This window comes from Peromyscus maniculatus, chromosome 21 (genome assembly GCF_049852395.1).
Source record: "Peromyscus maniculatus bairdii isolate BWxNUB_F1_BW_parent chromosome 21, HU_Pman_BW_mat_3.1, whole genome shotgun sequence".
NCBI lineage: Eukaryota > Metazoa > Chordata > Mammalia > Rodentia > Cricetidae > Peromyscus > Peromyscus maniculatus.
The window spans coordinates 26658101-26673820 of NC_134872.1; the positions used below are offsets into that span (position 1 = coordinate 26658101).

General features: G+C 47.3%; 1 protein-coding gene across 2 annotated transcripts in view; it reads left to right on the forward strand.

The window, feature by feature from the left end:
• Macroh2a2 (macroH2A.2 histone) overlaps positions 1 to 15720 on the forward strand; it is a 51796-nt gene that overhangs the window by 7710 nt on the left and 28366 nt on the right. For both annotated transcript variants that reach the window (XM_015990424.3, XM_006972715.4), the window contains exon 2: positions 14077 to 14310. In XM_015990424.3, the coding sequence (XP_015845910.1) occupies positions 14139 to 14310 (172 nt within the window). In that variant the 5' untranslated portion in view covers positions 14077 to 14138. The remainder of the gene's footprint in view (positions 1 to 14076; positions 14311 to 15720) is intronic.

The window sequence follows — 15720 nt, forward strand, 5'->3', positions numbered from 1 at the left end:
ACCAGCCCCAGCCCCCTGACTCTTGTGTTGTTTTGGTTTTCTGAGACAAGATCTCTCTCTATATAGTCCTGCCTGGCCTGGGACTCACTTTGTAGACTAGGCTGTTCTTGAACTCAGAGAGATCCGATTGTGTCTGCCTTCCATGCTGTTGAGATTAAAAATGTGCAGCCATGCCCAGCTCACCACGTGAATTTTTTTTTTTTTTTTTTTTTTGAGACAGGGTTTCTTTGTTGCTTTGGAGCCTGTCCTGGATCTCACTCTGTAGACCAGGCCCAGGCTGGCCTTGAACTCACAGAGATCCGCCTGCCTCTGCCTCCTGAGTGCTGGGATTAAAGGCGTGCAGTGCAGCACCACGCCCAATTTCACTGCCTAATTTTTTAGGAAAAGGTGAGGCTGGGTAGCCAGTGAACCCCAGGAATCCTCCTGTCCCTACCTCCCCATGCTAGAATTGTTTAGACTCATGCCACTGCGTCTGACGTGGGTTCTGGGAATGCAAATTCTGGACCCCATGCTTGCAGACTGAGCCATCGACCAAAACAGAACGTTTCCTTTCGCTGTTCTCTGATTAACACGGGGTATCATTGCCCTGGTGGGTGGAGACCAGACTGTTCTGGTGCTCAGTGAAGTCGATTTGGGGCGGGGGGGGGGGGCAGATTTTCTTTTCTGTGATTATCACAAGCAGCATGACCATGACTTCAAAAGAAAGCTCCCTGGGTGCCGTCAGCTTTTCCTGGTGTCAGCGATTGTAACAGGTGAGGGCCTGAAAGGCTCCTGTGTTCAGGGTTTAGAAGAGTTTTAAAGAGTCTACTGATTTGACCCACAGCTGATCAGTGAGAAATAGTCCAGTGCTCTACCACCATTGGGTCTCCGTGAGGCGGAAGAGAGAATGGTGTGACAAGGACAGTGGGAGCTTCCCTGGTGCCAGCATTTGGGGGCTACGGGGTGGGGGCGGGGGCACACCGTGTAATCTGCCACCTGCCAACAGCACAAAACGCTGCCGCAGAGGGAAAAGCCCCTGTAGCTAGAGTTTTCCTGCCTTGCCCACAGTCAGGACAAATCTTTGTCACCTGCCAGTCCCACAGCCGCTCAGACCCAACCAAGTAAACACAGAGACTTATATTGCTTACAAACTGTATGGCCGTGGCAGGCTTCTTGCTAACTGTTCTCATAGTTTAAATTAACCCATTTCCATAAATCTATACCGTGCCACTTGGCTCGTGGCTTACCAGCATCTTCACATGCTGCTTGTCATGGCAACGGCTGGCAGTGTCTCCTCCTACCTTCCTAGTCTCTCAATTCTCTTCTCTGTTAGTCCCGCCTATACTTCCTGCCTGGCCACTGGCCAATCAGTGTTTTATTTATTGACCAATCAGAGTAATTTGACATACAGACCATCCCACAGCACTTTTGACATACAGACCATCCCACAGCAAGCCCCAGCCACTCCTGAGAGAAGGGGAAGGGAGTAGGGAGGTGTGGGTAGGAGAGGCGTAGGGGAGGGGGCTCCACAGCCTGTGTTAGTCAGACTGTTGGAGTGAGAGCAGATGTCAGGTGTCTGGGTCAGGTAGCACCAGCGGCCTGGGACCCTCACCCCAAGCCCTGGGCAGCTGATCTTGAATCAGACAATACCAGTCCACTTCCTAGAGAAACCCAGAGGACGCTGCTTGCAAGAAACTCCATTACTTGTTGGAATCCATCAGAGTCCGAGGAAACAGGACAGTTAACCCAGACAAATCCTATCTGTCCATCCTTAGAGAGCAAATAGTGGCTAGGCTAAACACACTGAGGGTTTAGTTTTGTTTCTTTTGTTTGTTTGTTGTTGTGGAAAGGATGAACAGTGCTGGTGGTGGTGCTGGTTACTGGCGGAAGAGTCACGAGCCACGGCCACGACTACCAAAGTTACAGAGAGCTTTATGGGAAGGAAGGAAGGGATAGGAGAGAGGAGAGCCAGGCCTAGAGGAAGATGGCAGGAGCAGAGCAGAGCAAGGTACAGAGAGAGAGGGTGGGGTCCGCGTCTGGCTTTTTTTAGGGCGAAGATTGACCACGCTGCGCATACGTAGTTGCCAGTGACCCCCTAATGACCTAAAACCCCAGACCTGGAGCTGTGTGTGTGCAGGAGTGAGGGCCGGATCCTTACAGTTGTTGTTTTTGTTTTCAATCAGTAAATAGATTCAGGTCTAGTGTGGTGTCTCTGTGGGTAAAGGCTCTTGTCCTTTGCAAGCTTCATGACCTGAGCTTCAGGAACCCATGTGCAAAGGGAAAGAGAAAACTCTTTATATATAGACCTTTCCTCTTGACCCCTCGGACACACACTGATAATGAGCAAATAAATCCAAAAGGCAAACCAGCTCATTTTCTGGTTGAGTTTCTTCTGGGGTGCATTTTTAACTCAGATTCAAAAAAAAAAAAAAGTTACTAGCCATCTTTCATCCAACTAGTACCACTAAGGGCCAAGTGTATTTATATTAAAACAGGATATGGATAGCTGGGAAGAGATAAACACAGCAACAGCTTCTGCCTTTCTCTTGTTTAAGAAAACCATATCTGTCTCTTTCTGTGTGTGTGTGTGTGTGTGTGTGTGTGTGTGTGTGTGTGTGTAAAATGTATTGCTGGAAAACTCTAATAAAGTTTAAAACTCCTCCTCCTCCTCAAAAAAAAAAAAAAAAGGAAAACCATAGCTTGGGTTAAACAAAGACAAGAAAAACGTGTTAAAAGTCACCACCTGCAGCTGGGGAGAGGACTCAGTCAGTGAAGTATTTACCATGCAAGCACAAGACCTGAGTTTAATCCCCAGAACCCACACCAAAAAAATCAGGGTTGGGACTGGAGAGATGGTTAAGAGCTTTGTTGCTCTTCCAGAGGACCTGGGTTTGATTTTGATTCCCAGCATCCCCATGACAGCTCAAATTGTCTGTAACTCCAGTTCCAGGGGATCCAACACCTTTGTCTGGCCTCCATGGGCACTGCATGCACATGTTGCATAGACATACACGCAGACCAAACACCCATGCACATAAAATAAAAATAAATACATCTTTAAAAACAAAAACAAACAGTTGGCTTGGTGGTGTGTGCACATAATCCTAGTGCTGGGCAGGTGGAGATCCCTGGGGTTTGCTGGGCGGCCAGCCTCATCAAGTAGGTGAGCTCTGGACCAGAAGACTGTGTGGGTCTCAAAAATTAAGACTACAGCTCCTAAAGTTAACTGGCTTCCACATGCATGTGTGCACACATACCCACACACTTGCATGCATATATGCACACACACGTGCCCCCCCACACACACACAAATTCACTCGCATGAGGCCTCATCTCTCCTGATAGCCTCTGGAATGACCCAGGTGGCCCGAATTCTCTGCCTCTTAAATTACAAAGAGCACACAAGCTTCCCGATCCACAGCATGATTGGAAATGCATTTTTTTAAAAAAGGGAGTGATTTGTTTTCCAATAGTATCATTAAAATCAATTGGATTAATGCTTGCTTTTCATGTTCATGGTTGATTAATTTGGTTAATTTGATCCTCCTGTCATTTTGATAAAACTGCATTTAGTGTTGCTTTTTACATGATAAATTGGTAGCGTATCTTAACATATGTGACAATGAAATTATTGACTGTTCTCAGTCACTCGGAGATGGCCCTGGAAGAAAACGGTGTGGGAAGTATTACTTCTGCAGTGGTGGCTTGCCCTCAGAGTTCCTAAATGAACGTGTAATAGGGCCAGTGATTTACTCGGATCACTGAAAATGGTTTTTACAGCTACAGAGTAATGCTAACAAACTATTATGGTCTTAATGCAGTGCTCAGGCTAAGACACCAAAATACGTTAGAATTGTTGGGTGGGAAGCTGTCAGGAGGCCCTGTTCCCCGTTTCACACCCTTTAAGACACAGTTCTGCATGTAGTTAGCGTATTTATATTGAATTCCTTTATGTCCTATTTAGTCCTATTTTATCTCATTTGATTCTCCCTGAGGACAGTTTTGAACTGACAGAAAAAAGCTGCTTCATGGTGGCGTCTGCTTCATTTTTTTTTCATAAATATTTACAGTCTACGATATTCTGGAGCACAATACCACAGAGGAGGGAAATGCCACAGGTACTAATGGAATTTTCACACAGTCCACTGATCCACTGGGGACAAAGCTGGAAGTTTCACGTTTGAAAATGTCTCAAAAAAAAAAACAAAAAAAAAACAAACACCAGTATTTAAAGGGTTTTTAAAAATTCATTTTCATCATTAAAAAGCAGTGCGACCTCTTATTTCTTGCTTTCGGATAACACAGGTGAATGTTTTGTATAGTTCTGAAGCAAGGGTCACAAAAGAACGCTTTAACAGTCTCAGGTCTAGGTCCCTTGGCAAGACGGTGTAGACACATGAACAGACATCACCTGGGACGTGATGGCTGCAGCGATAGCATCTAGTCCCCCATTCTTTCTCTCTCCTGCCTCCAGTCTGCGTAAGAGCCTCCAGCTGAGGACACTGAGGATGTAGCTCATTGGTGGAGCATTTGCCTAGCATGGCCAGTTGTTGTCTGGGTTCTGTGTACACACACACACACACACACACACACACACACACACACACACACACACACTGTCTCAAAAGGAAGAAAACTATAAGGATTGGAGAGATGGCTCAATCCTTAAAAATACTGGGCTGCTCTTCCAGAGGACCGATGTTCAATTTCCAGCACCCACATGGCAGCTCTTTATTAAAGCTATCTGTAATTCGAGTCCCAGGGAATCCGACACCCTCTTCTGGCCTTCGCACATACACATAGTGTACAAACACACATGTAGATAAAACACCCATACACATAAATTTTTTTTTTTTGTTTAAAGAAGTAACATAGATAGAAAGAAATGATAAATGCCTTTTGGAAGACATGTAACTGTTTTGAAAACTGGTCATTTACATGGGGTACTGGAGGAATCTTTTTTTCTTCTGATTTTAGCAACTGTTTATCACATGCTCATTTATTTGTGTGCTGGAAATGATGAGATTGAACTCGGGTTGTCAAGCTTTGTGGCAAACACTTCCAGCCACCGAGCCATCTTTCAGGTGCCCAGTATTTTTAGAGACAAGCCATCAGGTAGACCAGGTTGGCCCAGAACTCACTACAGAGCTAACGATGATGATGAACTCCTGATCCTCCTGCCTCCACCGCCCAATGTTGGCATTACAGTATTTCAAGCTGAAGTGTCATTCAGCTTGAAAGTGTCATTTTCATTTAAGAACTTAACAAATCTCATTGGCAAATCAGTTTAGACATGAATGTGTTGGTGAAGAAGCAGAATTCAACTGTCTTCCAATTGAACAATGGTGTCGTGAAGAGAGTGAGATCATTTCTATTAATAGGTTCATTTTTTATTTTTATTTATTTGTTTGGGTTTTTTTGTTTGTTTATTGATTGACTGGTTTTTAGAGACAGGATTTCACTATGTAGCCCTGGCTGTCCTAGAACTCACTCTGTAGACCAGGCTGGCCTTGAACTAACCGAGATCCGCCTGCCTCTGCCTCCTGAGTGCTAAGACTGAAGGCATGCGCCACCACTACCCTGCTTAGTTTTTTTTTATTTTATTTTATGTGATTATAATATAATTACATTATTTCCCCACTTCCCTCTCCTCCCTCTAAGCCCTCCCATTTACCCTTCATCCTGTTCTATTTCAAATTCATGGCCTCTTTTTCTTTAATTGTTGTTGAATATATATGTGTGTGCATATGTATTCCGAAATGTGTAAATACAATCTACTCAGTCTGTGTCATGTCTCCTATGTGTATGTTTCCAGGGCTGACCATTCAGTATTGGATAACCCATTGTTGGACTTCCCTGGGGGACACTGTTTCCACTGCTCTCTTCATCCCTTAGTTGCCTGTGGTTCTTTATGTCAGGTTGAGGCCTCATGAGCATTCCCTCTTCTGCTCTGGGATGTCTATTGGTGTTGTCCTTGTTCAGGTCATGGTAGTTAATCTTGCTGATGAGACTTCATGGGCATAGCTTCTGATATTTGTAGGAGACACAATCTCACACTCCCTGATCCTCGGTCTCTTACAGTCTTCCCACTCCTCTTGCACAAGATCCCTGAGCCTTAGGTGTAGGAATTGTGTGTTTGTTTGTTTGGTTGGTTTGGTTAGTTGGTTGGTTGGCTTTGGTTTTTCAAGACAGGGTTTCCCTGTGTAGCCCTGGCTGTCCTGGAACTCTGTAGACCAGGCTGGCCTTGAACTCACTGAGATCTGCCTGCCTCTGCCTCCCGAGTGCTGGGATTAAAGGTGTGCGCCACCATCGCCCAGCAAGGTGCGGGAATTATGGTTATAGATGTATCCGTTGAAACTGAGATCCACGGTCTTCGCTTTCATTGGTTGTTATTTTCCGTAATGATCCCTGTCTGTTGCCAGGAGGAGTCTCCTTGATGAGATTTTTTGAAGATTCTCCACCCTGATTTACACAGGCCTTACTGAGGCGCAAGTTACAGCACCACAGACAATAAGGGCGATGTTAGTGACGTCGTGATGTCTATTAAATAAGGTGTCTTTAGAACAGAAACCCACACGTAACAAAGCCGTGGGGCCGGGGTGTTGTTCAGGGGTAGGATGCGGGCTTAGCACATCTGGAGCCCTGGCTTCCATCCTCAGCACCTTGAACAAGACATATAACTACAGGTGTTTGACATCTTACAAATGGCTTATGCCCCAATAGCCCTAGTAGTAAACGAAAGACATGAAAAGCACTGAATTCACCTCCACTCTCCAGAGCTCCTGTTCAGCAGCATAGCACACCGTACAGTGCTGGTTCCTTCTCCCCTGTTACCACATGGCGCGAGCTGTGAACGGCAGCCCGCCACAGCCCAGCAACACAAGCGAGCATCACGCTGCATTATGGCTTGCATGTGAGATTAAAGTGCCAAACTGAAGGTGCAGTTTCGGCCACATGCATCTGTCTTGCATATACCTCTGTCAAGTCAAAAAAAAAAAAAAATCATCAAGAACCCCTGTACGCCGGGGCCTGTCTATACATGTTTAAGCTGGTGGGCATTGAGCCTGACACAGGCATCCGGGACATCCATAGCTCCCAGGGGCCCCAGTGAGGCCGCTGTTGCAGGAGAAATGTCTGTGGGTTCCTTGTAGTAAATGGTGGAGTCGGAAGAATTTAATAACCCGTATGCCCTAACCACACGAGTGGCCGCTAAGACACGTGCACCTGTGGGCTGCTGCGCACGCTCTCAGGAGGGAGAACAGGACTGGACACTGCCGGCCTCATTTTCTTCCTGTGTTGACTTTCCCCTGGCAGTTTTGTGTACAGCCGTGGTTCTCAACCTTCCTCACGCTGTGACCCTTTAACACAGTTTCCTCATGTTGTGGTGACCCCCAACCATGAAATTATTTTCTTTTCTTTTCTTTTTTTTTTCTTTTTTGAGACGGGGTTTCTCTGTGTCGCTTTGCGCCTTTCCTGGAACTCACTTGGTAGCCCAGGCTGGCCTCGAACTCACAGAGATCCTCCTGCCTCTGCCTCCCGAGTGCTGGGATTAAAGGGGTGCGCCACCACCGCCTGGCTATTTTCATTGCTACTATTATGAGGCATAATGTAGATATCTGAAGTGCAGGAAATCTGATATGTGATCCCCTGTGGGGGTAGTCGAGACCCACAGTTTGAGAACTGTTGGTTCACAGTAACAATCAAGAACCCTACTTTGAGCCAGGTGGCAGTGGTGGTGACAAACGCCTTTAATCCCAGCACTCGGGAGGCAGAGGCAGGCAGATCTCTGTGAGTTCGAGGCCAGCCTGGCCTACAGAGTGAGATCCAGGACAGGCACCAAAACAACACAGAGAAACCCTGTCTCAAAAAACAAACAAACAAACAAATTTGCCACAGTCAAGTATCATCAAAAGGAGGACATTTGGGGCCCTCAGAGAGATCTCAGTCAGTAATGTCTTTGCCACCCAAGCATAAGGACCTGAGTTACCACGACCCCAGCACCCACGTCAAAAGCCAGGCATGGTAGTATATGCCTGTAACCCCAGCGCTGGGGAAGTGGAGACAGGAGGATTCCCTGGGGCTCATCCACCAGCTAGACTTTATCAGTGAGCTCCAGATTCAGTGAGTGACCCTGTCTCAAAAACAATATGGTGCAGCGCAATCAAGGAAAGAGTCCTAATGTTGACCTTAGGTTGACCTTGTGTGTTGTTCTCCACATGCACATACACACACTTGTACATGAACTTGTAAATGAACCCTTACACACACACACACCACACACGCATGCACGCATGCACAAAAAGAAGGAAAAGAAAGAAAGAGAAAAGATAGTCTGAAGACCTAAGCCATCATGAGCTGGCTACCATAGCAGTGGTTGGGCCCAGCAGAGATCAAATGCTCTCCAGCTTTCCCAGAATGCTGTGGGAACAGAGTCGGGGTGGAGAAGGGGGTGGAGGGGCCCTCACTGAGATGCCCCAGGGCAGGGTGCTTGGGGTAGTCACTACCTTTATAATGGTACCATGGACAACATTTAAGGACAGGGACGTATAAATTCCACAACATCTGTATGGATTCCTCCTTCTCAATAGCAACCCGTAAGACATTGTCTCGTTGATGCCCTGATGGCACAGGTTGTACCACGAATGCCAATTCTTGACATAGAAAAAAAAAAGTCTCAAAGGTTCACCATAAAGTCCCTGAAATATGGCAGTTCCTGGACAACGCCAGTGAGAGTCTATTACCTGTGTTCGAGGGAGGGCTGCAATTTATTGTTTGTCCTGAATTGTCTACAAAATCTAATTGCCCTTATGAACCCAAAACCAGACCCTGGAACAGCAGACTCCCAGCTCCCCTTCCCGGCATGCCCCAATGATGTTCATTTAGAGTCAGACGAGGTATTTCCTGGTTCCCCATGAGTGTTCTTACAACTATCCTGGTCAAAGGGCCACTGAAGGGAGATCATATATGCCCTGGGTACTTCTGCTGTGGACCAGCTAGATGTACTGCAACTCAGGACTTTCTTGAAGTTCCTTAAGGGATCCCTTGTGCAGCTTGGAGTATGGGAACTCCCCAGGGGGACCCTGGAAGGTCCCTACTGTTACACAGTGAGCTCCAGCCAGCCAGCCAGTGTTTTCTTCAAACATGTAAACAAAGAGAGTGGATTGTATCCTTGAGCGCTGCCTGATGGGAGCCAAAATTGTTTGAGAGCAGGCGGTAAACAAGGGTAAACATTAACTAGTAGGCAGATGGAATTGGAACCTCCCACGAATGGGTCTTTTTTCCTAGACCACCAGTTCTCAACCTTCCTAAAGCTGCGACCCTTTAGTACAGTTCCTCATGTTGTGGTGACCCCCAACCATAAAATTATTTTCATTGCTACTTCATAACTGTAATTTTGTTACAGTTTTTTTTTTTTTTTTTTGGTGGTAGGGGGGATCATGACCCACACTGAGAACTGCTGCTGTAGACAGTAGACCCCCCCCCCCCCGACTTAAGTAGACAAGCTGTGAATACAAAACTCAAACCTTAAATTCCTCCCTCTTCCAAGACAAGAGTGGAGTGAGGAAACCCGGTGAAGGAGGAAGTTAGGGTGATCTCTGCTGACTATAAGCAAGGCACAGGTAAGCCTAGGGAGGGGTGGTCTCGGGGTGCAGGGGCTCTCCAGTGATCGGGAGGTGAGAGGCTTCCTTTCCCGGTGGACTTGGGACCCTGCCAGCTCCCGGCAGCTCCCCTCAACTTCACCTGTGGGTTCTAGCAACAGACAGGGGGTCTCAGCCCTGGCAAATTCCAGGGACCCTACAGGTAGGCTCCTGCCTGTTTGAAGACAGCAGGACTGTCTGAGGAGGCATGTTCCCCAGCACCAAGAACCTTCTGGTCCCAGAGAAAGCCTGTGAGGTGGTCATCTCACAGATAGACCTCACCTGGCCCTGCTTCCCCAGCTCTGTGCCAGGCTATCACTAACAGGAAGCCGGAAGCTGCAGAAGGAAGCCTTGCATTTAGGAGCCATTAAAAAAAATCTACAACCAATTTCCCTGGGGCATCTCACCTTGATTTTCCTTACCCAGCTAATTTGTCTTCCTGAGGATTTCAAGCATCCCTTAAGTCACTTGCTGCTCTTATGGATGCTAATTTCTAATTTTAGGGCAGGGTCTGATTTGTCTCGATTCATCCTGAGGAGTCTCTAGGTAGCATGATCTCGCAAACCTAACTATTCTGGTATTAATTAGAAAGGTGTGTGTGTGTGTGTGTGTGTGTGTGTGTGTGTGTGTGTGTGTGTGTGTTGCAAGTGTGTTTGGGAGGTGCTCCTGTCCATTTGGCACACAGCATATCCACAGGACATGTTTACCCTGTGGTGGGCCTTTCAGGTGGTTTCCTTGGCAACCACACTTACTAACCCTTAGGGGCGGGGTAGGGGGCTCATGTAACAGTGACTAAAAAAGCGTGTAATTGGCTTAGTGGGTTCACTGTGCATCTTTGTAAACCTGAACTGACCCTGAACTGATTGGAGGGGTATAGTTTTGTTTAGTGGTTTGTGTGTTGAGGTTTTTTGCTTTTTGTTTTTTTGAGACATGGTCTCATGTAGCCCAGGCCAGCTTTGAACTCCATATTATATGGAATGCACACACACACACACACACACACACACACACACACACACACACACACACACAAATGAAGGTGGGCACAATAAATTCCTAATCCTCCTGCTTGCGTTCCAGATTGCCGGCATTACAGGTGTGCACCTCTACCATCAACCTCTCTGAACTCTTAAGAACTGGCTTCATCTAGAGGTTAAGCTTCTTGACCCAAACAATTTGAAGGTGTGTTTTAGAGAAATCAGAAGGTGCGAGAGAAAGAGCATAAGGCTCCTGAGCTGCCTTCACTGCTGTACAAAAGAAGGAGCCATGGTATAGGGATGCACAAAGCCCCCTTCCAGGTTCTTTCCTCTCGGCCACGTGCATTCGAGCACCACCCGCCGACCTAACACGTGCCCAGTGAGATGACAGGGTCATTGACCATTGCTGTGAGTCCCCTCGCTCCCAGGACAGTGCAGTGATAGCTGGTGTTCCCTGCATTTCCTGGCTCCTGACCCCTCTTCCTCAACCTGTTTGATGTTCTTGCTGCCAGTCTGCAGTTCTGGCTTCCTCAGGGACAGAGCGCACTCACAAGATAAGTGGGAGGTCAGCAGCTTCGGAGGGCACGGACCCAGAAATCGTGGACATTTTCAACACTCAACGTCATCTTATTCCTATGTCCCTACCTTCAGAGATGATGTCCCAGGGCCGTTAGTGCGTACATTCCACCGAGGAATACCAACACCTTTTTTGTTTGTTTTTTGTTTTTCCAGACAGGGTTTCTCTGTGTAGCTTTGGTACCTGTCCTGGATCTCGCTCTGTAGCCCAGGCTGGCCTCGAACTCACAGAGATCCGCCTGGCTCTGCCTCCCAAGTGCTGGAATTAAAGGTGTGCGCCACCACCACTCGGCTCTATAGCTCTATCTTATGGAGGCATTTTCTCAATTGGGGTTTTCTCCTCTCAGATGATTCTAGCTTGTCAAGTTAACATAAAATTATCCAGCACACATACATACACACACAAACACATCCATACATACAGATGTGCATACATATACATACATACATACATACAGATACTATCAAACACACATATGTATGTACGTACGTACACACACACACACACACACACACACACACGTAAATTTTTTTAAAAATGGCCCATGCCAGGTTCAGTAACCTCAGTTGCATGTCTCCCAGCAGCCGGGCACTTATCTAGTACTGTCTCCATCAACCCTGAGCCTTCTTTGGCTGTCTGATTGTGTAGGGGCCGCAGCTAAGACAGTCGTAGAAAGATGAGCCCTTGTCTCCGTGGGCAGCATCAACTCCAGTTAATTTTGACTTTCTCATGTCTGTCAACAAGAGAAGGCTGACACCCTGGAGCAGTGGGGACTCGTTTCCTAGAAATGTCTGTGGCTTCACTCTGCTCCTCTTTGCCCTGTGTTGTTCACTTATTCTCAGTTATATTACTCCATAATTGTATATATCGTTATACATATTATAATGTAGACATACAAGTTATTGTGATGGTTTGGAATAAAATGGCCCCCCTAGAGAGAAGTGGTCTATTAGGAAGTGTGGTCTTGTTGGAGTACTACTTGTGACCTTGTTGGAGGAAGTGTGTCACTGTGGGGGTGGGCTTTGAGGTCTCTTATGCTCAAGCTATGCCCAGGGTTACAGTTCTTTTCTTGTTGCCTTTGAATCAAGAAATAGCACTCTCAGCTCCTTCTCCAGCACCATGTCTGCCTGCATGCCACCATGTTTCCCGCCATGATAATAATGAACTAAACCTTTGAAACTATAAGCTACCCAAATTAAATGTTTTTCTTTATAAAAGTTGCTCTGGTCATGGTGTTTCTTCACAGCAGTTGAAACCCAAACTAAGACAGTTATAAATAGTATATGATTTTTTGGGGGGTCACAATATTCCCTTACCTGACAGCTCAAGATCAATCCATCCCTTTAACAATTATTTTTAGCCTTAAGAAGACTGTGTTTTCAGATGGTGGTGGCGCATGCCCTTAATCCCACCCCCACCCCCACCCCCGGGAGGCAGAGGCAGGTGGATCTCTATGAGTTTGAGGCCAGCCCGGTCTACAGAGAGAGATCAGGACAACCAGGACTGCTTCACAGAGAAATCCTGTCTTGAAAGAAAAAAAGGCTGTGTCTGGGCCAACCTAATCTACATAGTGAATTCAGGAGAGCCAGGGCTACATAGAGAGACCCTGTCTCAGAACAATAACAGCAGCAAGACTGTGTTCAGGACACTATGGTTGTTTGCTCTTGGCTCAGAATATGGCGTCCGTAATGGACAGTAAGTTGGTGCATTGCTATTGGTGCATTACACAGAATCCACCTCTCTGTGCCGACTTCAGATGTCTCCCCCAAATCATCCTGGATTCCCCATCCCAGGAGCAGAAGCCTCAGTTGCGTTGTGGCTTTCTGTTTACCGTCTAGTTGCTAAGCAGCAGCATGTTCCATCAATACTGCCCTTTCTGGAGGGCTTCTGGGATTGGGGCTGTAGCTCCGTTGGGGAGAGCTTGCCTAGTATGCATGGAGGTCTGGGTTTGGTCCCCAGCACCGCATAAACTTGTTATGGTTGTGCATGACTGTAATTCTAGCACTCAGGAGGTAGAGGCAGGAGAATGAGAGGTTCAAGGTCATCCTCAGTTATCTATGAAGTTCCAGGTCAGCCTGGGCTACCTGAGACCCTGTATAACAGGAAGAAAGACTGCGTTAGAGAAGCTAATCATAAAATATAAAAATAATACTATAAAATGTAAAAATAAATAATAAAAATATTTCCTTTTGAGAAACATATATAGGCTTATTTATATCACTCAAAATTATGGTCAGCCATGGTGGCGCACACCTTTAATCCCAGCACTTGGGAGGCAGAGCCAGGCGGATCTCTATGAGTTTGAGGCCAGCCTGGTCTACAGAGTGAGATCCAGGACAGGCACCAAAACTATACAGAGAAACCCTGTCTCGAAAAACAAACAACAAACAAACAAACAAACAAACAAACAAAAAGCTAACTATGGAGCCGGGTGTGGCGACGCTCACCTCTCATCTCAGCATTTACGAAGTGGCGGTAACAGAATGAGAAATCACAGCTAATCTTGAGTATATGAATATCTGTATTTAAAAAAAATCAAAACTTGAATCATGTCTGCTAAATCCCTTTTCCACGCAGAGCAACATCCACGGGTTCTGGGGACAAGGAAATGGCACCTAGGCCATCACTGCACAGCTGGGCACTGGAGCGTAACTTCCCTCTCTAGTGACAGCTTCATTTGGCCTCTGCTGCTCAGGGCTGCCCCTCGGGGAGGGATGTTGGTGTGGGGGCTGCAGATGCCTTTCAGAGGCCCTGCCCAGCTCGTGCCTTCAGCTGCTTGTGCCGGCAGCTAGGGTTCAGCTGCCTCCTCAGGGCAGCCAGACATGTCACAGTATGTCCTACGGCCACGCTGATGTGCCCGTGGTGTTTCCAGCCAGCCTCAATCCCTGCCTTCTTTCCTCTCTAGTATTGTGTAAGTGCCAGGAGGAGACCACCGTGTCAGCAAGCTGAGAGGGAAACTGAGGCAAGATGTCAGGCCGGAGCGGGAAGAAGAAAATGTCCAAGCTGTCCCGGTCAGCCAGGGCCGGTGTCATCTTTCCAGTAGGTCGGTTGATGCGTTACCTGAAAAAAGGGACGTTCAAGTACCGGATCAGTGTCGGCGCACCCGTCTACATGGCCGCCGTCATTGAATACCTGGCAGGTAACTCCAGCATGTAGGGGACCTCACACCCAGGTCCCCACCCTTTGGGGGGGGAGGTCTTTGCATGTGAGAAGGATGTTATGGATCACCCAGTGCCTAGCTCAAAGATATAGCAGGTGGTGACGGGGTATTGGTGAAATTATTAAGGCCACTCCACATAGTTAAAAGGAAGATTTATTTAGTGGGTAACTTACAAATGAAGGGATAGGTAGGTCTCGGGGTCTGGGGAAGGTGTATCTCAGTCCAGCGGTGTTCTCTGGAGCTCTGCTCGGTCAACCTCCATGTCTAGGGTCCAGGAACAGAGAGAGAGCTTGCCAGTCCCGATCTTGGGTCTCCAGGGTCCTCCCTTGGCCCCGCCTTGTAGGCGTGACAGTTGCTAAAGCCTCAGTGGGGGGTTGGAACTTCCAGATTAAAGCTGGAATGGCTACCCACTACAACGGGGCTTTTCCTGGCCAGCTTGGCCAAGGTCGGCTTCTAGAGGCTTTGGGGAAGGGCTTTGGAAAGTTGGTCCACCTAGGACAGAGGGCCCACATTTAAGCTACCCTTCTGCACCTGCCAAGCAAAGGGTGACTTACCTTAGCAAATGCTGTGTATGACTAGCTAAGCTCCCAGAGAGCAAGTGCAGAGAGGATTCTGGGAAAGGGAGAGAGGGCTCCTCACTCTGAAACAGATTGCTCATTGAATCCCTGGGGTGGAGGGAGTTATAGGGGTTTTATTTGTTTTGTTTTGTTTTGTTTGTGTGTGTTTGTTTTTGTTTGTTTGATTTGTTTGGGTATGTTTAAAGTAGAAGGATGGGGGGGGGGTTCAGTTGGTAAATACTTGCCATACATCCATGAGAACCTGCGTTTGATCCCCAGCACTCATATAAGAACTGGGCACAGTGCCACACACTTGAAATCCTGGCACTGGAGAAGTGTAAACAGGTGTACCCTTGGGGCTTGCTGGCTCGCCAGCCTCGCCAGTCAGTAAGTTCTAGGTCCCAGTGAGAGAACCTGTCTCAAGAATGAGGTGGATAGCCCTTGAAGAACGACATCTTGAGATTGACCCTTGGCCCTGCACACACGCACGTGCACACACACACACACACACACACACACACACACACACACACACACTCAAGAACACAATCCCAGATCATCATTTTTGTTTGGAGAGCACGGTACCTACTGAGCCGTGTCCCCAGCCCCAAGAAGAGAGGCTTTGGTTTTGAACCAAGATCTCTATTGCCCAGGCTGGCCTTGGAACTCACCGTTTTACCAAGCTGGCTTCACACTCCATTCAATCCTCCTGCCTCAGCCTCCTCAGTGCTGGGATCACAGGTGTGCACCGCTCTACCCATTGGTGAGATGTTCGGTGCACTTTTTACTTAATTCCACTTGACGTTCAGTCCTTGTGTAGAAAACCAAAACA